Here is a 26,038-nt window from a genome sequence, read left to right as displayed (position 1 = left end):
AAAGAAGCCAGCAATAGCAGCAACCTTACGCTCCCCTTGCTGCCAACCGCAGCTCCGCCTCTGTCTCTCACAATTCGAGTCAGGATGTATTCACATCAGTAACTCGCAGAAGCTTCTCCATGAGGGTGGAGTTCCATCACCCTCCTATCCCACCACCCCGGGGTGAGTGCAGAAAACGAGAAAAATTAAATGATTTTTTTGCCATTTATTTTTTACTGCTGCCAGCCTGAACAGTGTGAGGACGGGCCCATTTCTGCTTATTGGTAGCAGAGAGGAGTAATGTTCGCCACAAGTCCAGTTTAAACTAAGTGCTTATGTCAATTTGGCCAGCTGTCTTGTGATGACCAGCCCAACATGCACACTTTATACCTCTCCAACCCAAACTGTTTGCTGGCTGGAGAGTAGACCCAGGCCCCCAGTGTCATACGCAGCACCGCGCCACCACATCCTGGTGCTTCTCTCATGCTGATTAAAATTATTAGCAGCATCTAGATTGGATAGGGAAGTTGGCTGTAGGACCCCACACTCCGATGACTGGAGAAGAACACAGAGGACCGGAGGACATGCAGCCAGTGGGCAAGTAAGCATTTAATTTTCTAGTTGAATATTTAAGCAATATAAATATTAACTAAATCGCTAACATGCATTACATTGAAAGTTAAAGCGTTTAATTTTAAAACTTTAATGTAATGCACATCATCAATTTACTGTTTATATTTCATGTTTTTTAGTTAGTCTTGCTCGGGTTGGCTCGGTGGTCTAACACCTTTTTAATGCACTGAAATGTCACTGAGAAACTCGCACTGCCTTTGGCCCTGACCTCCAAGCTCTCAGATCCTCGGAGCGTAAATTGAGTAGTCCTGCATTTTGGTCTTTCCCATCTTGCATTCCATTTGCTGAAGTCCCAAGTCCTGGTTTGGAGCTTTTTACTTGAATCATTAATTTTCTCAATAAGCAGCATGCAATTTCTAAGGGCCTCGAAGTTGATGCAACTGGTCTTGAAAGTGATATGTACCTGTGGGGTGAGCCACTATAGTTCTATCAATGTTGAGGATTCGATGTTGACTTTCCTCAAGATTTGGACATTTGTATCAAATGCATTTCAGCAGTGCCAGGGTTATGTCTGGGAGTCCATGGAGCCGGATATTGTCTCTATCCAGCAGAGAGAGAACCAGGGCCTAAATAGTCATCCTGAAGTTTGTTTCAGGTAGAGTTCTAATTTTTCATGTCTGAAAGCTCGTACTGGGCAATCTTTGTTTTTGTGGTGATGTTTTCACCCTTCACAAAAGACCAAAAGTGATTTCACATTGGCTACCAACTTTGATGGGGAAGGAGTTAAGCCATTTGGGTTCATGTTGAATAACCACTTTTAAATATTTTGTTGCTTACATTTGCTAGTGCTCTTGTCATTGGATAGACTTTACCACGTTAGGCAGGGTGCTACACTTTTGATTTTAGTTAAGATTGAAACGAATTTGGAGTCCGTTTTTGTGAGTTGAGGAGATTTTGAGGTAGAGTTGCACACAGATGTTTGATGCTGTTGTCTGGATGAGTAGATATTGCACTTGGTCACATTCTACAAGATTATAATCCCTGATACCCGGGCATAAATACTGCACTAGAGGGGTGATTAATAGCATAGAAAATCAGCTGAATTAATGATGTCGGAAAAAAAGCAAAGCAGAGTTTACTTTAAGTTTTTATTAATCAGATGAATTTGCTTATGCTGTAAATACTTATGATATTAGACCATGGAGCATGGTGCATTGAGATGGAATGAGCCTAACATTGTCATAGGCTACGTGCGGGGAATGAAGACCTTTTAAAACCTGAGTCTTAATATCTCACAATATTGCTAAACTGTGATTGCAACCTATTATCCAAATTAGCACTAGATTAAATTGCCCTGTTGATCCCTACCTTGATGCATGCAAAGTAAAAAAAAATTCCAAGTCGTTTATTTTCACTCCGACTCAATGGGTTATAGATTTCTTCTTCCCTCCGTCTTCTATGATTAGCAAAACCCAGAATATCCGTCCACCTCAATGATCCCTACTCCCACCTGAAACCCAGAAAATGTCCTCCTCTTCCCTCCCCGCAAGGGAGAGACACATTCAGGATTGCTGACCAGCGTTCTGTAAGTGTGCCCATGACCATCTTCATCACTCATATAGTTGAGTTGTTTTCCCTCACCTTAATCCGATATTAATCATGAAGAAGGCAAATTCAAATGCATAATACTCATCAATTGATTATAAGTCACAAATAGTAAACAATAAAGGTTTGGCATCAAAAAAATTGATATCACTAGTGCCTGGCACCACAAATATTAGAAGAGCTTTTTAGAAGGATAGGGCGAAATTTGTGTTTGGTGTAAAAAAATAATACTTAAAATAAAAATAAAATAATCACACATGCCAGGTAACTGCGCAACATGGTGTAGTTTCAGGAATTTTGTGTAACATGAAACTCCCAGAATTACACTTATTACGCCAGAGTAATTTAGTCTTGCTCGAGCCTACTTTTTATTTATTTTTTGCCAGCGCCGACCTTCTTGTTGTTCGGAATCATCCTCCATGGAAGTATCAGGAGCATATCAATAGGCTTTTGAAATGGCTCTTATAAGCACATTCCGTCTCAACCACACCGAATGAGGGATTCTGAATTTGGGTCTACGCCCTCTATCGTGCTTTTCTTTTCTCTATGATCCAGCACTTTGTGTTGGCCGGTAGGTGATGGGTGGTGCTGTACATCACAACATACAAATAATAAGAAATTCTCATAATCTTGTAAATAGAAATTCTGTCTTGTAGAAGCACCTGTTCCACCTGAAGGCAAGCAGTCAACAAACTCTGAATTCTAAATGCATTTGTAGCGGTAAATAATTATAAAAAATATTGGGAATTTATAATTGTATGGCTCATACAGGATTTCTTGAATTTAGCTTATTTTAAAAAGGTCACTGATTCGTGTCAATTCTCTACACATTCGATCTAATTTGGCAAATGTTTCTGCTATACAAGCGGGCAAAAGTAGATAAGGTATTGATTTGTTTTAAATATGTTATATTTAGGTGACAGTTTTGGTACTCCGTCCTGGCAGTTCTTTCCCAACCTTAGCGTCAACCCCATGAATTAAATAACTAAGCAATGTTTTATTACTTATTGGGGTCGCAAGGGGCTCGGTGGTGGTGCAATTGTACTATCATGATTGAATATATTTATAAAAAAAGAAATCTCAACTCAATTATGCATTAAACACCAAAATACTCCTGGTTTGTTTGATAAATTACTTAGTTTTTTAATAAACATGTTAAACTAGCAGCTTATGTCTTTAAAAAAATTGCAGCCAAAATACACGCTTATACCCAAATGTAACCAGGCCTTTCTGATCTATTCCATGAACATGTTTCTTTTTTCCTATCCAATACAGATTATGAAATTCAGGTGGGCATTTCTGAAGCTCTTTGCCGGTTGGTGAAAAAGAAAGACCGAAACGTTCTTGTCCACAAATGGTTTGATGAGAAGACACTTGCGGAGACGTTCCAAAAAATAAATGTCAAAGAATTTGAGACGGTAAGTATTTTAAATTTGAACACATCATGAGACTATGCATATGATAATGAGGAATTTAAAAAGGCCGATGGAGATTTTTAATTGGTCATAGAATGTGTGCATTTTGACACCCTAGCATGGCTTCAAAGCTAGGGTATTTTTTTGAGTGACAAGAAGAGTTGGAAATTTGTGAGAAATACCGTGTGCAAGGAGCATTTGCTAAAGTATTCTCATGACACACATTAAGAGTAGCATATGTTCAGAGGACACTAGGACATATGTCCGTTTAGATGGACAGTTGTATGAAAGTTGAAGTACCTGTGATAATAGGATATCCGGTTCTATCAAGTCACTGATGAGTTTTGTGACTTCTCTGTAGAAGTCACAATGATTATGATGTGTGCTATCCTAGAATCCAGATAGCTTGAGCAATCGAAGACATGTACAGATCTAGAGCAATATTTGATTCTGGCATCCTTCCTAGGTTCTTATGTCGGCTAAATCCTACCACAACAGAAGGGCCACTCGTAGCTGTTTATCTTTGATGAAAAAAAAAATCCTAAAGGCATTTCTCAGCATGTAATGCAATTTGTATGTAGAACATAAAAATGTTGTTCCTAAACCACACCGCCCGTATAATGTAGCCTCTACTCGAAGAGACTGTCCATGATGTCCTGTCGGGGTGTTGAGGTCACAGGGTATGTGAATAGCTAAGGCCTGGTCTTGGGATGTCCACAAAGGGACAAGGCACTCATACTGACTTGTAGAACCTAATACCTTAATCTGCCTCTCCCCACCCCCCACTTCTGCAGAAATCACCACTCTCTTGGAGGACATTTTCAGTAGGCTTGTTGAGCCTGTGTATGCTGCAGAGGGTGAAGGGATTCCCAGCTTGATTGGAGTTTGAGAGTACTACCCGGACATGTGCTTGTTCTTCCAGCTTTAGAAAGTACATTTGGCATCCAACATGGTAGTTGTCTGATGCCACTGGAAGGTTAGCCAGAATTCAGTATGTAAACCCCTGGCACACTGGCTTCATTTGTCCATGATGTTCACACTTTCAGCTCTCTGCTTTTTGGATTCTGATTTCACCTTCGGCCTACTTTAGGTGGGTCACGTTATTTCTTCATTCACTGGTACTTGGACTATCAGCTGTTTTGAACTTCAGTCTTCTGGAAGCACTTTCACCAACTTAAAACGGAGAGTTTGCTTCATTCCTCTTCAACATCTGTATGAGCTGGTACCTTCCGTTTCTTTAACGCTGCCTAGATTTTACAAGTTTCTGTTCAGTGTTCTGTTTTTTGCACTAAAGTGTTTGTAGAAAGTGTTGAAACATATTTGCAGAGAGCTGGCCCACATAAAATAACCAATTTTTTAGATCAAATCGCCATATTTGATATTTTTACTTTTCAAAGCCCTTCGTAACATGAAGGTTTAGATGTATAAACAATGGCATAACTCCCTATGTTAGGATCCAGGTTTTTAACGTGATAAATTAGGGCTTCTATGGCATTTGAGTCACACGTACCAAAGCAGTTTCCAGGATGAGAGCAGTGTCTCTTGTTGGTGGTACCATTTTGTTTGAATTCATATAGATCATGAAATATATGGGTAATCACAAGGTACACTCAGGGAGAGCTAATAATGCACAGAGCTTAAAAACAATAACCACCAACTCTATGCCAAGCTTAATTGAAGGTGTCTAGTATAGAAATGTTGCGAAATACTGCTCATAGTCGGTCCTGTAGATTGGGGAACCATCAGCTTTATGTAAACATTGACTGCATAAAATATTTTGTTGAACTGCTTTATAAATATTTTTGTAAGTGGTGGCAGCATAGGGGCTTCATTCGCCATCTCATACAAACGCGATATACTGTTGCATTTTTGTTGCCTGAATTTGTTCTTTTAAAACTAGATCTTATTCACACTTTAAGTATTTGAGTAGTCAGTGGACGAGTCAATAGTTTTCCTTCCCTGCTTGTTAAATTATTAGCCGTGCATACCAACCGCACTGCGACAAACTCCGCATGAGGCAAAGGAAACTAAAGATTTCTTAGGTTAGCAACATGGTACCCAACCCTAGCTCTTTATAGCAATGCCTTTCTTGATATGGCTACTTTTATGGCAGATTCTCATTTCAAGGCCAAGGCATGCAACAGTGATGTATAAAACTGGCATCTATCATGTAATAAACAAAATCACAGACTTATGCGAATGAGGGTCGAGTTGCACCTAGCATCTCTGATCTCCCAAATGACTGCAATATAAAATGTATAATCAGTCGGCCCACAAGGGTGGTGGCAGCTATAGACCCCAATTCTGTAGGGTACGGCATCTTCCTGCCCCAAAGCCAAATGCACTGCTCTATGCCGCCATTCTGATGGGCATGTATGCCTTCAATTTAAACCCGGTATTCATAATACACTATTCAGTATTCCACTTAAAACCATCTTTTCTTCATGCTTTTATATGAATCCACATGCGGAGCATATTGCAATTTTTCAAGTTTCTTATACTCCAACTGTGCCCATCCGGACGTCTTGTAAGAATACGACTGATGCGGGGTTCATCACAGGCAGTTTTTATTCATTAAAAACCAAATGCATTTCGGGCTGTGAAAGCCCTTCTTCGGGGGTCACTATAAATAACAACAACAAAATAAATTACTCCTTTGACAACTGCACATAAGTACATATTTCACTTAATCATGCAACTCGAGTGCTGGTAAAACTTAACATTGTACCACATTAGATAATTACTCCTCATGTAATTCTAAATCAATACCATACGCATTAAAGAAATTCACATATCACGCCAATCCCATCACCTGATCATCCCTTCCACCCATTTCTTTCTTTCACCCTTCCTTCCTCTATAACTGTCCCCCCCACCTTGCGGATACCCAGATGCCCATCCTCGTGCTCCCCAATATCGTCTGCGACTCTCTTTCTGAATGTCCCCACCTTCTTTTTGCTTTTTATAAGCGTTTACAACACAACAGAAAATCTTCATGCTTTTGCCACACTAAGCACTTCATTATGCTTGCATTGCTAATTTTTTTTTTCTAAATAGAAAACATTAACGCTTACTTCCCTCCTCTTTCAAACTTATCTTACGCTTCCCCGTACATCTCTTATTATTTGCGTACCTGCCGTGAAAGTTTAAAAGCCTTTACGTCCTCTCCCATGTCCCAAACGATAATGGTGGCGCCATCCTGCCTCCCTCCTTTTACCGGCTTTGCCACATTCTACTTCCTCCCGATTGGCCCCAAACTCAAAAAATACCCGCCGTCTTTCCTCCATGTTAATTAAAAATCCCTAATTCCCAGAATGCATTTCAATGGTACAACACGCCTTCGCTTTGTTGCGATCGTACTTGCACGTGCTAATTATAACTGTTAATCAACATCCAATTTCATACAGTGAATCCCTGAAAGTTCCTTATATGCTTGCGATAAACCACGATGTTTCGTCAGCTTTGTAGATTCTTAAATCGATCGCTGACTACTGAGACGGCGGGTATTTTTTGAGTTTGGGGCAAGCATAATGAAGTGCTTAGTGTGGCAAAAGCATGAAGATTTTCTGTTGTGTTGTAAACGCTTATAAAAAAAAAAGAAGGTGGGGACATTCAGAAAGAGAGTCGCAGACGATATTGGGGAGCACGAGGATGGGCATCTGGGTATCCGCAAGGTGGGGGGACAGTTATAGAGGAAGGAAGGGTGAAAGAAAGAAATGGGTGGAAGGGATGATCGGGTGATGGGATTGGCGTGATATGTGAATTTCTTTAATGCGTATACTATTGATTTAGAATTACATGAGAAGTAATTATCTAATGTGGTACAATGTTAAGTTTTACCAGCACTCGAGTTGCATGATTAAGTGAAATATGTACTTATGTGCAGTTGTCAAAGGAGTAAGTAGAAGAAGGGCTTTCACAGCCCGAAATGCATTGGGTTTTTACTGAATAAAAACTGCCTGTGATGAACCCTGCATCTGTCGTATTCTTACAAGAGGTCTGGATGGGCACAGTTGGAATATAAGAAACTTGAAAAATTGCAATATGCTCCGCATGTGGATTCATATAAAAGCATGAAGAAAAGATGGTTTAAAGTGGAATACTGAATAGTGTATTATGAATACCAGGTTTAAATTGAAGGCATACATGCCCATCAGAATAGCGGCATAGAGCAGTGCGTTTGGTTTTGGGGCAGGAAGATGCCCTACCCTACAGAATTGTTGTTGCTACCCATGGCATTTGGGCATGCCATTTAACCAGACTGCACGCATTCGTGGATGAAAAGGATACATAAAATTAACTAAACATGGATTACAGGGTGTGCATCCCATCTTTACAGTGAAAGCTATAGACCCCAGCCATGTGTTGTTGGTGAGGGATGGCAGTCCTGCGAGAGGGCCATGCCTCTTTAGGGTTTAGTGACCCATATGAGTGAGTGTACTAGTGGTCTGCATATTACAGAGGGACAACCTCCAGTTATCAGAGGAATGGGTTTGAGACCTGTCTGGTTTGACAGCATTTGTGCTGAGCCACGGGACTCTTTCCACAAAGAGTGTTGTGGGTACAGAGTTGTGTGACACATGGCAATAGTAAGCCTAGGTGTGCTCAAGCCATGTAGGCACATAGTGTCCTGGATGCATCCAAAAATACAAGTCTTAAAACCTGCAAAAATGCAGTCAGAAAAGAGGAGGGAGGCAGGTAAAAAGTGGGGGGAGCCCACTCTAAGGCTGTCGGGTCTAACACAACACCACACCACTAATGATTAACGAGGGACTGGTGGCTGCGGAGGTGCAGTATACCACCATCCAGGAATGTTATCGTAGAGCTTGCCTTAAGTCTCCGAGGAGGTCAGATGTATGCCTTTGGGAGAGGTTTTGCTTAATTTGAAGCACTCCTCAAGCTGTTGGCATGCGCGTCAGTGCCTTATTGTGCAGGTAGAGCCTGACCCCAGGGTTTTTGATGAGGAGTATCCTATGAAAGAATGTGGCAATATTTGGAAACATGGTATTGAATGGTTGAATGAACAAATAAATGTTAAACATAGGGCCGTATATAATATATAGGGACATTAAAACAGCATTTCGGAAAGAAAGCAAATTGCTATGGAAGCAAGGGCAGCCAAACGAGTCAGTGTAGCCACACTATTTGCGAAAATATCAGTGCAGGCGGAAAGAATACAAGAGGCTAAACCAGAGGTAAAGGACCTTTTCAATCTTTTGGAGAAACTGTCACGAGATTAATAAAAGATGGAAAATAACATCCAAAACTACATAGAGGTATCAAGAATACCGAGGGGACTTTGTAATTTGGTATACCAAGTCATCTGGATGTAAACCGTGATCTACATGAATTGAATGACAATATGCAATATTCTTAAAGCTTAATAGAGATTCTAATCAAATATGCCAAGAAAGATCATGAAACAATTTTTGCACACATCAAGGATGTAGAGAAGAAAATTTCCTCAATTGCGAATAAAGAACAAGTAAACCACTTAAATTGATGGAAAAGAGGATAGACTAAGCAGAAGATTTGAAAAAAAGAAACAGCAGGAAATGTCTCAGACCAAGATTATTTGTAAGGCGCATTCTATACGTTTGTCAAATGTTTTGTGGTATTCAGGAAACAACACACTATGGAAAAGGTCACGATGGAAACATCAGAACCTGAGGCGATAAGTGGACCTCATGCCAATGTAAGTGGGGGAGAGAGCAGTACTCGACAAGTAGAAATGTTGTTGGTGAATTTATTGAAATGTCAACGTACCAAACATGAGATATTGGTGCTCAGAACTGGATTATTTTTCTGTCCAGAGCAATTCATTTATGTGGACACCAAAATCAATTTTACAAATAAATTGGAAACTAAAACTGGCAAAATTTCATGCAATTAAAGCAAAAGAGATACAAAGTCGAACACACAACAGTTTTTAAGACAGTGGCTTCAAAACTACTGGTTGAGCAGATTACATATTCGAGTAATCTGCACGCTTCTGCATTAGCAACTGCAGAAGATCTGCAAGGAATATCAGAGAGCCAGATAATAGGATAATTTGCTATATAAGGCAATACACATAAATACAGCATTTTCAAACCAAATCCAATTTTTGCCCTGAATGATCACTGGGTAATAAAATTAACATTTTCTATCAACTCGCCAGTCATGGAAAAGATCATTCACAAGGAAAGATTAATGTGAAGGAAGAGAACCTAATTAAATTGGAACGGGAAGCAATTAGGAGCCTCCAACAGAATGTTTCAATTGTCATAAAGCCCACTGATAAGGGTGGCAACGTAGTGATAATGGATATTAATGCATATGTAACTGAAGCTATGCAACAACTCATTGATATCAACAAATATGAAAACGTTAGGACAAATCAGATGAGACATAAAAAAAAATACTATGATGAGGTACTCCAAAAATTGCAAATTGCAGTATTTGATGAATGACTAGGAATTCTGCCAACAAATTATTTCCTACCCAAGGTAGATAAATACTCTAATAACCCACCTGGATGGCTCATTGTTTCAGCATGTGGGTCTCTCTTCGAAATCACCTCAAAATATGTGGATTCTTAACTGGCACCAATCGTTCAGGATCTCAGTTCTTACAACAAAGACACAGGAGACATACTAATTGTAGACCATGTTTACTGGCAAGAAGATTATCTTGTCAATATATATATATGGTGTCACTGTATACAGCAATCACACTCATTAGCTCTCAAAGACTAAGTATTTCTTAAGGCAATGGACTATCTGAGAATTCCAACATTCCAAAATCCTTTTACAAATGATTGACTTTTGCTTGAACATAACATCCTCATTTTTAACCATCAAATATACTGCCAAAGGTGCAGGATCACCATGGGCATCTCATTCTCAGAGTTATGCAGGTTTGACCATGGGATTGTGGGTGAAGGCGATAACTTGGAGTGGATGAGACCTTTGTGGAAAAGATACTGATCTGGAAACATTATATTGATGATTTGTTTTTCATTTGAAATGGAACAAGGAAAGAATTTGAGGAATACTTCGATAAAATAAACAATGAATGTGGCCATAAGTTCACTTACCATATAATTGATGAAAATATCACATTTCTTGACAGCCTCATATAGGAGGAGAAGGGGATATTCAACACCACTCTTTTTCCGCAAAGATAGAGCAACAGATCGCATTCTACATGGAAAAAGTTTCCACCAGAAATCTCTCATAAATATTACCAAGGGGAATTTCTCAGTCTAAAAAAAGAACGCTTGAATGTAAAGGATCTAAATGAAAGAATTGAAGAACTGAAAGTACATTTTCTACAAAGAGGTTATAAACAAGATCTAGAGGATGAGTGTTGGAAAAAAACTCAAAAGAAAAGCTCAGAATTACTAATCACAAGAAGAAAGGTGAACAAATCAAATGAGAATTGCCAGATCAGATTAATATTGACAAAGGACAAAATGAAATTTTAAAAAAAAAGCTCTACAAAAACATTGATATCTGATACAAAATGACCCAGACACTGGGGATCAACTAGGCAACATCCAATCAAGGGTAATCACCTTTAGAAAAGTCCCCATCATTGAAAAACATGTTGGTGAGGAGCAATTTTGAAATTAAGAATCTCAAACAAACTGGCTGTCAAAAGAAATGCCAGGCTTTAAAGGTTGTGGGAAATGTAAGGTGTGCAATATTGCATGAAACACAATGGAATTTCAAGATAGGAAAGGCCAAATATTCATAATGAAGGGTACCATTAAATGTACCACAAAGTTTATTACCATACTGGAATGTACAAGTGGATTAAATATGCCTGGAGCACATGTCCCTTACAAAAAAAGAATACGGGAACACGCAAAACTATATGGCTGCACCTGGATGATTGGGGAAGCATGAAGTTCTATGGAATGGATATGATAAAGAGGAGTGTAAGAGGTGGCAATCAGGTTCTGGAATTATAAAAATGAGAAATCAGATAGGTTATCGAGCTCCAGACTATGGTGTCATATGGATTAGACTTCGATGAGGATTTCCATTTGCAGCTTTAATTAAGATGTGAAATTCTTAGGTCTAAGAGCACTCAGCTGGTAAAGAACGTATCATGAAAATGTATAGGGTATAAGAAAATAATCCCACTGGAATAGATACCATCTAAACATGACCCACAAAAGAAGAAATATGTGAGCTTGAAATGAAACATGAGTGGGTAGAGCAACACACAAGTGGTATTATAATCAATAAAGGATATTGTAACAAGGAGACATTTAAACATCTCCCACTGTGGGAGCAATGTAGGACCATTATATTCACCGGTGTCAGTTATTGCCAGCGGGAGTACGCTGTTGAAAATCACAAAACAATAATAATGATAGCTGTAAAGGTTCAAGCAACACCATGTGCAATGTGTTTACATGTAAAAGTGCACTACGTGTTCCAGGAGACCACTGATCAGTAGGTTATGGCAACATACAAACAAAATAAAAAATGACTTGCAGTGATTCCGTAAAGTCAAATGTTACGGTAATAATGGATAGAAATGAGAGACGCACATTTACTATTGACACCGTGAAGGGAAAAAACCAGCAACGGAATTAATCTAAAGATCACTGTAATATCAACATGGGATTGCCACTGAAGTGATTACAAATTTAAAATCCACACAAAAGACTAAGTGAAGTATAGGACTTGAATGATACATTCCATGTATGATTTGTTTGCTTAGAATGGACGAACACAACATGTCCCACAATCCAAGACATTTAACGTTTTGTGGTCTATATGACTTGTGATATTTATGGTTGGACAAGCACCCTGGCCCAAAGTCTTCACGTGCTCTTTAAAACTATTTTATACCGTCTCCCATTTTGCCTCTTTCTTTGCCCTGTTGATTGCTGAAGGCTTTCTTGCCCCCCCCCCCCCCTCCACCCTATCTGACTCTCCAGGGTAGCAGCTACAATCAGAAAACATTTATTTGAGCCCATATGTCCCTTTCTTCTCCAATCTTTTTCCATCATCCTTTTCAATTCCAGTCGCATTGATTGCACCAAGTAATTTTCGCTCAAGTATGTCAGCACCATATCTGGCCTGTGCCATTTGTTACTTAGTTACCATAGCATGGACATCACCAATCCATTCGCATCTCTCCAAAGCCCAACCGCCTTACTGCCACTTACTCAAATGGTGATCTCAACTGATGGGCAAATCACCGCCTGCCTGCACACTCTCCTGCCCATTTTACCATGAAATGCCTTAGATAGGAACCTCTTTCTTCCTAAAGCACAAGCCTTGCTGCCTTGTTTTGGGATAAATTACCATGTTAGCCTCTAGCGCTCAGTGGCCCATAACCAGCCTTACCTAACCCCACAGTGTCACTCTCCCCCACCCCCAGTTTCTTCAAGCTATCTCTACCAAATCACAATCCGAAGCCTTCTGTTGCTGACCCGATCATGAACAAATGCCTTTTATTTGTGCTCCTCCAAACCTTCCTGTCATAACAATACACTCTGTACATCTGGTACTTGCCTGTCTGATACAGCTCTTCCATCCTCATGCACAAACCACCTACCTGATTCTGACTCACCTCAGTCATACAGAATTCCTCACCAGCCATGCCAGTCCTATCCACAGCACACCCTACTCACTCAACCACACATCTTTTCCCCTTTGCTCGTTGACCCATTTTGCAATTGCGCATCGGGACAGTCTGCCATTGACAACCCTCACATCTTCCGTAGTAAACAAAGTGTCTTGCCCCGGTCACTTTAGACACTCTGAATGCCCTGAAAAACATGACTGGGTATTCTGGTTATTCAGGGCAATATAGGCAAAGTGATTTGCACGCAGATAACGAATGGGTAGTTACCCTCCTTAGGATGTTCGCAGTTAATCTGTCTCCTTTGCTCCCCTTTCCCTAGCCCAACATTTTCAAAATTAGTCTCCCCATATTGCCCCACATGGTTCCTACTCCCCAAATTTGTTTTCGTTAAAAGGCAGTCGCAGCCAACTTTCCCGCAATGGTCACTGTCAGAACCCCCTTCCGGGGGCCATGTAGAACGCAGGAGTTACTCGACCCAACCGAGGTGGTTGAAGGCTTTTACAGCTAATGTCCCGGGGCCCACCCTACTATGAATACTGCTAATCTGGGTCAAGCACCCCCTCTGCACCGGACCCTCTGCTGGGTAGTGTAGCTCGAGCAGTAAAGTCTCCGAAATAAATAAATGCCATTCAAATACTTGTTTTTGTATTAAAAAAAAGTATTTTTATTAACCCTACACATGTAAATGACCTGAACACAATCCCCTTGAGGTCGAGGTTCTAGTAGTAGTCTGGCTGCTCCCTGTCCTCCCACCTCTAGTGTTACAGGTTTGGTGTTCTTCCCCATTCACTGATGGCCACATCCAGGGAATGTAAAGGAATAGGCGGTACTCAAGAGTACTCTAGCTCTTCCCTCAGACTCTGCAAGTACAGTTTTTAGAGTCTAGAGTTTAGCAGCACCAATGGTAGTATGTCCCAGAGGGGGCCCAAAGGCCCAGTTCTTTCCTTCCCAGCTCCGGCAGCAAAGTACCCTGTTTGCAGCATGGTCCAGTTCTGGATCAGATAAGTTGAGCTGCTCGTGGTCACACACAGCAGCACCTGGCAGACGCGGGCTTACTTTCGTAGCCATGCTTCCTGTGGAGATTTGAGTTGCTCCAGCAGTCACAAGATAGGTACTTTGTCCAACGGTGGAGAGTGGGGGTTAGTCTCCTTGCTCCAACGGGATTCCGTGGGGGCAGTCCACAGAATGCGGTTGAGTTCCACCATGCTCAAAACTGTTTCCTGGTCCCTGGCAATGACCAGCATCTCCCGCGGCCGCTCCACGCATACGGGGTCATCAAGACACTTCAGCACATGGGCAATGGCCTGATCCGTATGGGAATGGGTTCTTCCCACTACAGGCTTCAATCTATGCAACGGAGGCCTGTCCTGGCATATGGGGTCGCCCAGTTAGTCCAGCACACAGGCAACAGCCCTGTCAGTGTGAGGAGTAGGTTTCTCCCACCGTGCTCCTCTAACTTAGGTCATGGCAGCCACGCCTAACATACGGTGTTGCCTATGAAGTCCAAAACCTAGGCTATGGCCTGATCGGTGCAGGACTGGATTCCTCGCACAGTCCTCACTCCAGGGCTCTCTTCCGGACCTCACTCCATCCAATGCTCTCCTCTTTCTCACTGGCGCACCAGTCTTGGTGAGCAGGCAGGCACTGGTGCTCCATGTTCCAGGGCAGGTGATCTTGGCTTCCCTGGGTGATGTCCCCTCACCCAACAGGGAGAATAGAAGTCAGGGTCCCTAGTCCTGGTCACAGGCGGAAGTCTTTCAAAGCTTCCTCTCCTTACACAGCCTGGCTAGCTGCTTGGCAGATGACAAAGTTTGGGGTCTCAAATGCCCCTACATATAGTTATTTTCCAAACACAAAATATGATTTAGGGTCTCGACCTTTGAAGTTTCATTTTGAGGTTCTGCTTCTTTTAAATTACATCTCTCCCCTTTCTTCTTCCTCCTGAAGGATGTGTCATGGCAGGCAGAACTCCAAAGATGATTAACCCACAACAAGATCCATGGGAATGACCAGAGTTCACTTCTGGACGTCAGCCACAATATGTGCATCAAATTTTAATCCCGAGCCCTCAGCCCTACTCTGATTCTCTGATCTTTGAGATGTCTTGTATACCCTGATGGGGATGAGTTTGGGCCCCAGTGCTTGGCATCTGATAGTCCGTTCTGAGAATCATAGGAGTTTGTATGGTTCATATCAAATGTATAACTATTCTTCCCCCTTCCGTGCCCACTCTGGCATATCAAAGTAAATGCAAGCAAAACACTTTCCATATGGCTTTAGTGATTTTTAAAATATTTGTATTGTAGTGCTGGGCACTTTAGACAAAGTGACAGGATAACACTTGAATGTTCCAGGGACTAACGACCTTTCCTAGGCAATGTGATCAACATAGCGGACCCCTTTAGAATTAGTTATAGGTTCTCTTGGAGGTGTTTGTCTCATGAAATTTGTCTTAAGGGAGTGGTATTTAAAAAATTTTATTAGAGGGAATAGTTTTAAATTGGTCTTTAGCATCTATTGTAATATATTTTATAAACTTCTATCAGAACTGTTTTAAGGTGGAGAGGCACTGTGCTTTATTGGATAATGTGTTTTACTAGTTGTGTTTTTACTATAGTACTGAGATGTATTTTATGATGATTGCACATATGTTATGTATTTTATTCATTAATGATAGACTGTGTACTTTTATGGTACTTTGAACTGAAATTGTTTAGAACGGATTATAGCAATCCCAGGAGTCACATTGACGATGGGGGAAAATGGAGCAGGTAAGGCCTTTGTGGTACCGCATAAACCCCAAATATAGGGTTTTGTAAGTGGCTGTTGTGAAAAGAGAGTGACTGGAGATGTGCTTTAAGTGATCAGTCAGAAAACAAAGATTCTATTCAGCTCGTGGCTGTCTCACGTTCTATTGTGCTTAGTCTGGATACAGTGGTGAGGTGATTGTGTCAAAGCTGTCATAGGTACTGAAGAACCAAGATCAGTCACTAGTGCAAACTGCTTATAGTAGGTCAAGAGTTGATGCTTCGAGGTGACTTGTGATTGCTGAAACTGTTTGGGAGCTTGGTTAAGAATAGTGTTTTGAGGATGGGCATCTGTGTTTTTAAGGGTACACTAGAATTTAATGTGGTGTTTTTGAGCAGAGGTTTTCCTGTACGTTTTCCGACTCCTGGACAGCTAAACTGGTCGAAACAACCCAAATGAGGAATTGTATATGTATGATGTGGTGAGTTTAATAGTCTGCAGAACACTTCATTGACGGTTTAGAGGGGAGCGTTAAAAACATTACCTGCAGGTACAACTCCAATGAAGACAACACAAAAATTTGCTAAATTAGAAAGAAATCCCAATATTGACTGTAGCATCGGGCTACAAATAATTACACTCACAGCAGGTCGTTTTAACTGGAGCTTTATTCACTGCTTCTCACTCCAACCCTGTCCCTATCCTAACCGCCCTCATCCTGTCCTTGCTCCTCCTCTTCCCCTCAACCCAGCTCGCTCTGCCCCCCCAACTACTGGACTGCTAACTTTATCACATCTCCCCTTTTCTTAATAAACAAACAACCAGGGCTTCAGTCCACCTCTTCAATGAGTCTCTTTGGTGGCTGGATATCACGACGTGGCCGCAATGACACGTTTCCAGTGGATACACTCGGCATGGACTCACCCTGCTGGCCTCTGCCTTCTGTATCACCCCAGGCAGGTTCTTCACATGCAGGAATGCCAGTCGTGCTCACCCCAGGTCCTTTCATGTCTCGCGGACACTTCTTGAAGTGGGAGACGTTCCTGGTGACTCTGCGTTGCTCAGAAGCCGCCGTCACCATAGTGCCCTTCTGCTGGGTAACTATCAGTGGCTCGTCACGGAATTGGGAATCAGTCTTTCTCTGCTGCTCCTGCTTGATGAAGACATGATCCCCTTCATGCAAGGATGGAGACCTCGCTCTTCTCTTGGCATCAGCATACGATTTCATTCTGTCTTTGTTATGCTTGTCGGTCACAGCCATTTCCTGATGAACGTGACTTGGCGATACCGCTTGGAGGGCACCTTCCCATGTCGGGATGCGATTTCTCATTGGTCGCCCTAGCATGAGAGTTGCAGGGCATTGTCCGGTGGTTGAGTGTGGAGTTGACCTGTACGCCCTGAGAACTTCATTTAAAGCTGCCTGCAGTTCTTTCTTCTCAGCGGTGGTGTGCTGAAATGTCTTTTTGATCGTGGCCATAAATCTTTCGATGGTGCCGTTCGCTTGAGGCCAGAGTGGTGTAACTTTTCGGTACTTGAAGTCCATGTGTTTCGCAAAGGCACTGAATTCGTGTCCATTGAATGGGGGCCATTGTCCGTTTTGACTTCTTTGGGGACACCCCATGTTGCAAATACCTCATCTAGGACCCTGAGAGTGCAGGAAGCACTTGTGGACGATATTATTTGCGCGATGGGAAATCGAGAATATTCATCAATTGTGGCAACCACATACTTTCCAGACTGCAGCGGTCCGTAAAAGTCCATGGCAATTTCTTGCCACACTCCACTAGGTAAGGTGGTCATTTGTAGCGGTGCCGGTGGGTTACATTTGCTGGTCAACTGACAGAGGTGGCACTCCTTCAGCGTGGACTCTACCATCTGATCCAGAAAGGGGAACCAGACGCGTTCCCGTAGAGCTCGTTTCGTGGATACTACTCCTCTGTGGCCTTCATGGGCCAGATTGATGACTCCCTGCCGTAGTTGACTGGGGATGACGAGACGTTGACCTCTTAGGATGACTCCATCGGTGGTGACCGACAGTTCATTACAGATGTGCCGGAATGCTGGTATCTCTTTCCAGATGGTAGGGTCTGTCTTCTTCTTGCGGGTTGTGTCTCCATCTGTTAGTTTGGATCCGGTGGCGCACCAATTGCAAGATAGTGTCTTGAGCGGTGACCTCCCGAATGACGTCCATGGGAATGGCAGGTGGCAGTGCCTGGTCAGCCACAAAGTGAATATACTCCTCAGCAATCGATGGTTTGGATTCTGAAGACGGCTGAGGATGGCGGGACATGTAGTCAGCCGGGTTCTCCGCCTTCCCCGGCTTATGAACAATAGTAAACGTGTACTCCTGAAGTCTGAGACCCCATCTCTCAATCCTCGGAGGCATCTTCGATTTCGGGTTGCCGTAGATAGTGACCAACGCCTGGTGATCAGTGATCAGAGTGAAGTGCTTGCCATATACGAAGACGTGGAAGTGCTCGCATGCCCAGACCACAGCAAGACTTTCCTTCTCCGGCTGCGAGTACTTCTTCTCGGGATCAGACAGGCTGCGGCTGGCATACGCAACTATCCTCCTCTGGTCAGAGTCATTGTCATATTGCACCAGGATGGCCCTCAATCCAACGGGGCTAGCGTCGACGGCCGACTCTACAGCACGCTTGATGTCCCTGAACGCCCGCTCACACTCTGGGGTCCAGTCAAACGGTTGACCAAGCTTGGTAAGAATCCGAAGTGGGTGACTGATGGTCGCATAGTCACGTATGTAGCGAGCACAGTAGCTGGCCATCCCTAGGAAGGACCTCCGGTCGTTGACATCCTGCGGGCTCTTGGTATTATTCAAGGTTGCGATCTTGTCCGGGTCAGGCTTCATGCCCTCGTCTGAGAAAATGTGGCCAAAGAATTTCAGAGTGGCTTGGTGAAACTCACATTTCTCCTTGTTTAGTGTCAAATTCGCATCCAACAGGGCATGGCAAACGCAATCAAGAGCGATGTCGTGCTCACGAACATCAGACCCATAGACCAGGATATCGTCGCTGTAATTTAAGGTGTTGGGGATGCGTTGGATGATTTGCCGAATCGCTTCCTGAAAGATTTCCGCGGCTGACGAAACACCAAAGCTCAGCCTCTTATACCTGAAAAGTCCTAGGTGGGTCGCAAACGTGGTAATGTAGCGAGATTTGGCGTCTAACTCTAGCTGGTGATAACCCTTGTTCAGGTCTAGCTTCGAGAAGACCTTTGCGCCATTCAGCGCAGCAATCGTATCGCTCAGATGCGGTCCAGGGTGTCGCTCCCTCTCAATTGCGGTGTTGGGAAGGCGCATGTCAACGCACAGTCTCACCTTGTTGGGAGTTCCTTTTTTGGGTACAATGACCACCGGCGACACCCAAGGAGTCGGTCCATCCGTGCGCTCAATGATGTGTGCGGATAGAAGTTCCTGAAGCTCGTCCTCAACGGCACTTTGAAGGTGATAGGGAACACGTCGTGGGTGCTGCGCAACAGGTTTGATTTGTTTGTTAATATGCAGCCGAACTTGACAACCTTTCAGCTTGCCTAAGCCTTGAAATAATTTGGGAAACTTGCTGACACAGTTCTGATTGTCGTTGACTTTGAACAAGATTTCCACCAAACGAAGACGCTCTGCAGTGGGTAGGCTAAGGAGGCAGTCGGCTTCAGGCCCTTGAATGACATGTATGACCGCCTGTATGGTGATGTCGTCATGGGTGATAGTTGTGTGAAATTTGCCCAGACATTGGAGTGGTTTTTTAGACATCCACGTGAAGACGTGGACCGGCGCAAAAGTTAGTGGGGGTTTCGGGACCATTTTCTCATGTTCCGTGACTGGAATATAGTTCAGCCAGGCTCTGCTGTCCATTACAAATTTGGTGTCGTGATTCCCCACTCTAATATCTAGGCGTGAATACTTTTTCAATTGATCAGGGTCTGCAATCATGTTCAAGTATTCCACAGTGTATGTCGAGTCTCTGGAGGAAGATGATCTCGAGTCCCAAGATGGAGATCTGCGTTCCCATCGCGACCTGTGTGATTCCCGGCTGGAATGCGATGAGCCTGGGGACCGCATGGACTCTCCTTGAACAGCTCGTATGTGATGTTTCTTTGTGTCAGAGCGGGACGATCTCGTTGTTTCACTTCGCCTTTCCTTGTTATAGTCCCCACACATGGCTTCGAAGTGGTTTGATCGCCCACATTTCCTGCATCGCTGACCCATGGCCGGACAGGTGTCTATGTGAGGATAGTCATATCCACACCGAAAACATTGCTTTGTCCTTTCTGGCTTTCGGTCTTTCCGCCTTGTTTCACGTCTCCTGTGCTCCGTGCGTCGGTGATGGGACGACGGTCTTGGTCTCCATTGAGTCTCCGGAGAATACTTCCTCCTGCTACGAGGCTGGTCTTGAACGCGGTGTGCCTGTTCATGACGGACATTGTGTCCTGTTTCAATGGTGGCAGCGTGTTCTTCCGCTTGGTCGTATATGCGAGTCATTTCTTCAATCTCCTCCAATTCATGTGGTTTCCTCAGTAGCCGTCTCCTGAGTGTTTCTGAGTGACAGCCGGCTATGATTTGCGATTTGATGGCAGCGTCAGGCGAGAAGGTTTCAAACTCGCAGTGTCTCGACAGTCGTCGTAGCCGAGTGATGAATGCACTCATTGCTTCCTCTTTTCCTTGACGCGCCTGATGGAATGCGTAGCGCTCATAGTCCACGTTTCTTTTATGAGGAATTTTTTTTTCAGTGCCTCACGCACCTTGTCATAGGTTCCAGTATCTGCAGGCGAGAAATCCTTGATTATTTTGCTTACTTCCCGGCCTGTTAGGTTGCGGAGGGCAATTAACTTCTCTTTGTCTTCCGTCACTTTGGATCCCTCGATATAGTCTTCGAAGTCTTCCAACCACTCTTGCCACTTGGGGCCCATACTCCCTCCCGTGGTCACGGTCAGAGGTTCCGGAGCGCGCAGGTGTGATCCTCCCGCGGCAAGAGGCATCCGCTGTGGTGAGGTGGTGGGGGTCGCCATTTTGTCGTTGTGTTCCTCTCACCCTTTGCGATGGTGTCTGTTTCTTTATCTATTTTCGTCACTGCGTGTTGCCTTTGCCAATGCTTGTTTATTTCTCTTCACCAATGCTTGTTTGTTGTCCTTTGCCAATGCTTGTTTATTTTCCTTGCCAATGCTTGTTTATTTGCTCTTATCAATGCTTGTTGTTGTTCGCCTGACTTCAAAATGGCCGCTCTACAACAGTCAAGTGGTTCATCTTGAAAAATGCCTGACTCCAAGATGGCCGCCGTCACTGCATGTACACGAGGCTTGCTCTCAGGGCTCACTCAATCGTATTTCACCCTGAACTCACCGGTGGGCAGCTTCAGACGGTGGCACACAGCAGGACATGCATCTCCCCAACGGCGGCTGCTACCAGGTGAGGTTGGGGTGGGCTCCCGCCTTTTCCTGCAGGGTCTTGCGTTTCTCTTCGCGACAACGTGCCAAAGCTCACGCGTCAAGCGTGAGATCTTCCGGCATCACTGGGCACTCGAGCCTGAATTTCAGGACGCTCAGCAACATCAACGGGCCTCCAGGGGCGGCGTCCTCTCGGCTGGGGCACTGCTTCTTTGCCCTCAGGTGCGAGGCAGGGTCAGGGTGGGCTCCCGACTTCGGCGCTCACCGACCTCACTCAAAGCTCACGCTTCTAGCGTGAGTTGCGCTTCGGCACAATCAGCTTGGCAGCGTTCTCCTCGACGTTGCCTGGGACAGGGTGTCTTCGCGGGGTTCTGGGCAGTGGGTTTGGTCATCCCACCCTCGTCGCCAGTTGTAGCATCGGGCTACAAATAATTACACTCACAGCAGGTTGTTTTAACTGGAGCTTTATTCACTGCTTCTCACTCCGACCCTGTCCCTATCCTAACCGCCCTCATCCTGTCCTTGCTCCTCCTCTTCCCCTCAACCCGGCTCGCTCCGCCCCCCCAACTACTGGACTGCTAACTTTATCACATTGACCTGTGCTCACCTTGTAAAAATTGTATTTTGTTGAATTGCTAAAACACAAAATGGTTTCTCGCCCAGCACTAAAAAATGAAGGAGAATTGGGTGTAAATACATACGTCTTAGACATTCTAGTGTGCCATTGCTGTTTATTTGCGTCCAAAAGTAATATTCATGAACGTCACGGTGAATCTTAATCAATTATGTTGGAAGTCCTGCTTTCTAAACATTGGCGGGAGAACTTTGTTTTACAACAATGAGAAGGAACACCGCGATAAGGACACCCTTATGAATCACCATTTCAGAGTGGCAGGCTTGGTTGGTAATGTAATTGTTACACAAAGCAGTAAAATGACGGGTGGCATGTAGTGGGATGGAGTATGAAATGTGTATAGGGATTATGGTGGTCATGGTTACCCCATGATAGGAACATTTTTTGGATGCAATACCGGCAGCACGTGTACGAACAGGAGTCTTCAGAAGTTGAACTTGCCCGTGAAGGAACACGAGCAAGCAGAGGAGCGGGTTTTGACCAGTCCGAGCACTCCACTGGATGACTGGGTTTTCGGCGACACCAGCAAACATTCTGGAAGGATTCATGAAGTTATGTGACATTTTTTCTGCGCACTTGTTGTCAGGAGTGCGCATGCGTTCTATACCGGTATTTCCACGTGCCCATTGAATCCACTTGGATGAAATCAAAACCTTCTGTGTATACAGAGCTCTAGCTGTAGAATGAGTGTAAAGTTGCATAGTCCTTGTCTGACATGCTCGTGTGACACCATCTTGGATCTACACATTCCCGTTTAAGATGTCTGAATTGCAGCGCACATTTATCCTATGGTGTGTTACCATTTTTGAAGTAAACATGTCACCTGTTCACCGCACGGTATAATGAATGGGAAATTATTTTCACAATATGTTCCGGTTTTCAATGTTCAATTTGTCCATCACAAGGTAGTATGAAACACTGACTATACTTCGTTTAAACTGACAACATTTTACTGTGATTATGTAAACCACATTCCACCATGTTCAATTAAGCTTATTTTTTTATTGACAGTATTATTGGCACCAGTACTCGTGCTAAAGTAGCTGTGGTGACTACATTTATTGTTGGCTTATTTATTGAATGCTACTATAGCTGATGTTTTTTTTTCTCCCCAAAAGTGTTATAATGTCCAGTATAGTGCCACCACCATAGTTCTAGCTATCACTAGGTGAACCACCCATGGAATGTGAAACTTGGCAAATAGACTTTGGCATATGTTGAAGTACTTCAGGTTAATAAATGCACCCCCTCAGAAGAAACGTTTTTTTTAAAAACACTTTCTGGGTGGTTTTGGTATGAAGAAGTTGAAGAATTTGCCAGCTGCAGTAAAGCTGGGGTTTTGAAACACATTTCAGTTTGCTTGTAAACCAAAACAACTGTCTTATGATAAATGTAAAAAGTGAACAAAGGTATGGAAAGGTACATATTTTATTCCAGATGGAAAGGTTGAGGTCGAGACTATTGAGGCTTGCCACGTTCAGGCATGCGCAGTTAATCACAGGACTTGACCTCTGGCCAGACCCTGCACCCACCCTGCATTTTCTTCTTTTTAATTGTTTTTGTGTACCACGGTACCCACCATGCTAACATCCGCCACATGGTAACACAGTACTGGGCAAGCTTCCCCAGGAGACTTGCACAGAGCTGTGGTACCATTGGGTGGAAGTTCTATTAGTGGCTCCCAGGTGGACTGTGAGAGCACTGCAGTATCATTTAAAAAAAAATATTAATCTCTTGCAAGGGGCTCTCTGGCACACCCTACCCACATAGGTGCTTGGGTGCTCCCTACCCCTACTGCCCTTTTATAAAATGTATCTGAAAGAGACTGTAGTTATAGATTTCTTACCTTAGAATTACCCTCAGGTCTCAGACTGGATCTGGAGACATTTTTTCATAACAGTACCCCTGTGCGTTGGTAGATGGCTTCGGTCGACTCTGCATCCGTCGTCGGCATCGTGGTCACCGTCATGACGTCGCGGTGTCTGCTTAGATGCCGCCTCTGCGTGCTGACGTCAGTTTTTTTTTTATTTTTCCATGCCTGCCAGCGCAGATTTGGAGAGAGTGTGCCCTTAGTCTTTTTTGACAACACTTTTTTTCGACTTTTGTCGACATCTTTTTTGAGTTTTTGACTCCTGGTGCACGAGGGTGTCACATCATCGGACCGGAGTCAAGCCCTGTGACTCCTATCACAAGCTGATGTCGGTCTCCAATCCGCACCTCGTGTGTCTTTGGTGCCTAGAGCGAGACCACGATCTGAAGTAGTGCTCTGACTGCCGGGCTATGAACCCAAAGTCTTTGCGGGAGCGATCCCAAAAGCTTTTGAAGACCCAGCAGTCTGCTCTGCGTCGTTCGAGGCCCAGGTTGAGAGGAAGGTCGCGGCAGCGGTCGCAGAGTTACCACCACTTGTCCTCCTAGTCTTCGCACTCCTTGGGTAAGTCGAAGCACAAGAAGAAGGCGAAGAAGCATAGTCGCTCTTCGCCTTCTCCCGAACCGTTGGCTGACGCAACGTGGGACCCTAAGCATCATCGCTCTCCAGCTGTCATCGGAGCCTGCTGGGGCGGCTCCGCACTTTCCTCCCTTTCCCAGAGCCGGAGCGTCCCCTGCCCAGCTGTGGGCATTTTTTACGAAGTGCTTCATAGCATTTTTGGCCAGCCTGACTCCGCAGGTGCACCTTCGGGCCCTATGGACTTGGCTGGGGGTCCTGGGCCTTCGATGTCGGTGGCTCCGGCCTCCGTGCTGGAGGGCCCCCATGGATCCAGGCCTGGATCCGGATTGGTGCCAGTCGACCTCACGGTACCTTCCCCGGCGCTGGTTCCAGTGACGATGCCCCTGATGCCAGTTGTGCCCCCAACCGGTGTCAAACCCAGCTTCACCCAGCCATGGAACCAGTGCCAGACCGACGTCTGAGGGTACTCTTGTACCGTTGTTCATCCCTGCTGTTCCCTATATCTTTAGTGGCAGCCAGAGGAGGGTGAGGAGGACTGGGAGGAGTCTATTGGTCCTCTAGCTGATGAGCTTGAAGAGCAAGACTGGTGAGAGGAGTTGGTGACGCCAGTGGTCTGGATACCTCCCCAGACCTTGGCATGCTCCCCCCCCCCCCCCTCCAGCGTGGCTACGGAGGAGGGAGCTTCCTACGCTGTGGTGTTGCATAGGGCGGCTGAGGCCTCTGGCCTCAAGCTTCCTACAGTGGCAGTCAGGACTGACCTCCTGACAGGTGCTTCAGCCGGCAGTCGACAGCGACCTCTTCGGAGCCCCTGCTGCCTTTTAATGAAGCCCTCACCGACGCCCTCCTGGGTACTTGGTCAAAGCCTAGCACAGTGGTTCCTGTGGACAGGATGATTGCCTGATGCCACCGCCCGGCCACTCACTTTTCCTCTCCAAACACCCTACCTCAGAGAGCTTGGTGGTGCAAGCCTTGTCCTCGAAAGGCGCATTCCCTACTGCTCCCCCAGATAGGGAATCCAAGAATCTGGACCACCTTGGGAAGAAGATGATTTCTTCCGCCAGCTTAGGGCTGGAGTCAGTAAACAGTGTAGGCCTCTTGGCCCATTACACACATACAGTGTGGAATAGGGTTGAGCAAGTGCTGCCACAGTGCCGGGAGGAGGCCCATGCCGTGCTCATCTGCACAGTGGCTGAGGGTCAAGACGCAGCGAAGTTCACTTTCTGGTCTGGGCTGGATGCCGCAGACTCTCTGAGCAGAACGGTTTCCACGTCGGTAGCCCTGAGACACTACGCCTGGTTGAGGAAATCTGGTTTTTCAGGGGATGTCCAATCCACCCTTCTGGACATGCCCTCTGATGGCCGTCGCCTGTTTGGTGAAAAGGTGGACTCGGCGCTCGAGCGCTTCAAGGATTCTAGGGCTACGGCCATATCTTTGGGCCTTGCTGCAACCTCTCGCCCCGCACAGTCTGCCTTTTGCCCATTTCGTGGCTACGGAAGGTGTGCCCCACCACGTTCCACCCAAGTGAGCCACCGGGCCACGCAAGCTACCCAGTCTATGCGTGGCTGCGGACGTGGGGCCCAGAGATGTGGGTCTGGGGGCCAGCGGGCAGGCCAGTCCACTGATGTACCATAAAAAAAATAAACTAAA

General features: G+C 44.6%; 1 protein-coding gene across 6 annotated transcripts in view; it reads left to right on the top strand.

Annotated features, from left to right (window-relative positions):
* The window catches only part of SYCP2L (synaptonemal complex protein 2 like), a 1,177,754-nt gene that overhangs the window by 305,967 nt on the left and 845,749 nt on the right, over window positions 1-26,038 (top strand). For all 6 annotated transcript variants that reach the window (XM_085606974.1, XM_085606977.1, XM_085606975.1 and 3 more), the window contains exon 9: window positions 3,433-3,575. In XM_085606974.1, the coding sequence (XP_085463100.1) occupies window positions 3,433-3,575 (143 nt within the window). The remainder of the gene's footprint in view (window positions 1-3,432; window positions 3,576-26,038) is intronic.

The sequence above is a fragment of the Triturus cristatus genome, chromosome 5_2 (genome assembly GCF_964204655.1).
Source record: "Triturus cristatus chromosome 5_2, aTriCri1.1, whole genome shotgun sequence".
NCBI classification, from domain to species: domain Eukaryota; kingdom Metazoa; phylum Chordata; class Amphibia; order Caudata; family Salamandridae; genus Triturus; species Triturus cristatus.
Note: the sequence above shows the minus strand (reverse complement) of the source record. Positions and strands in the feature narration are given on the sequence as shown.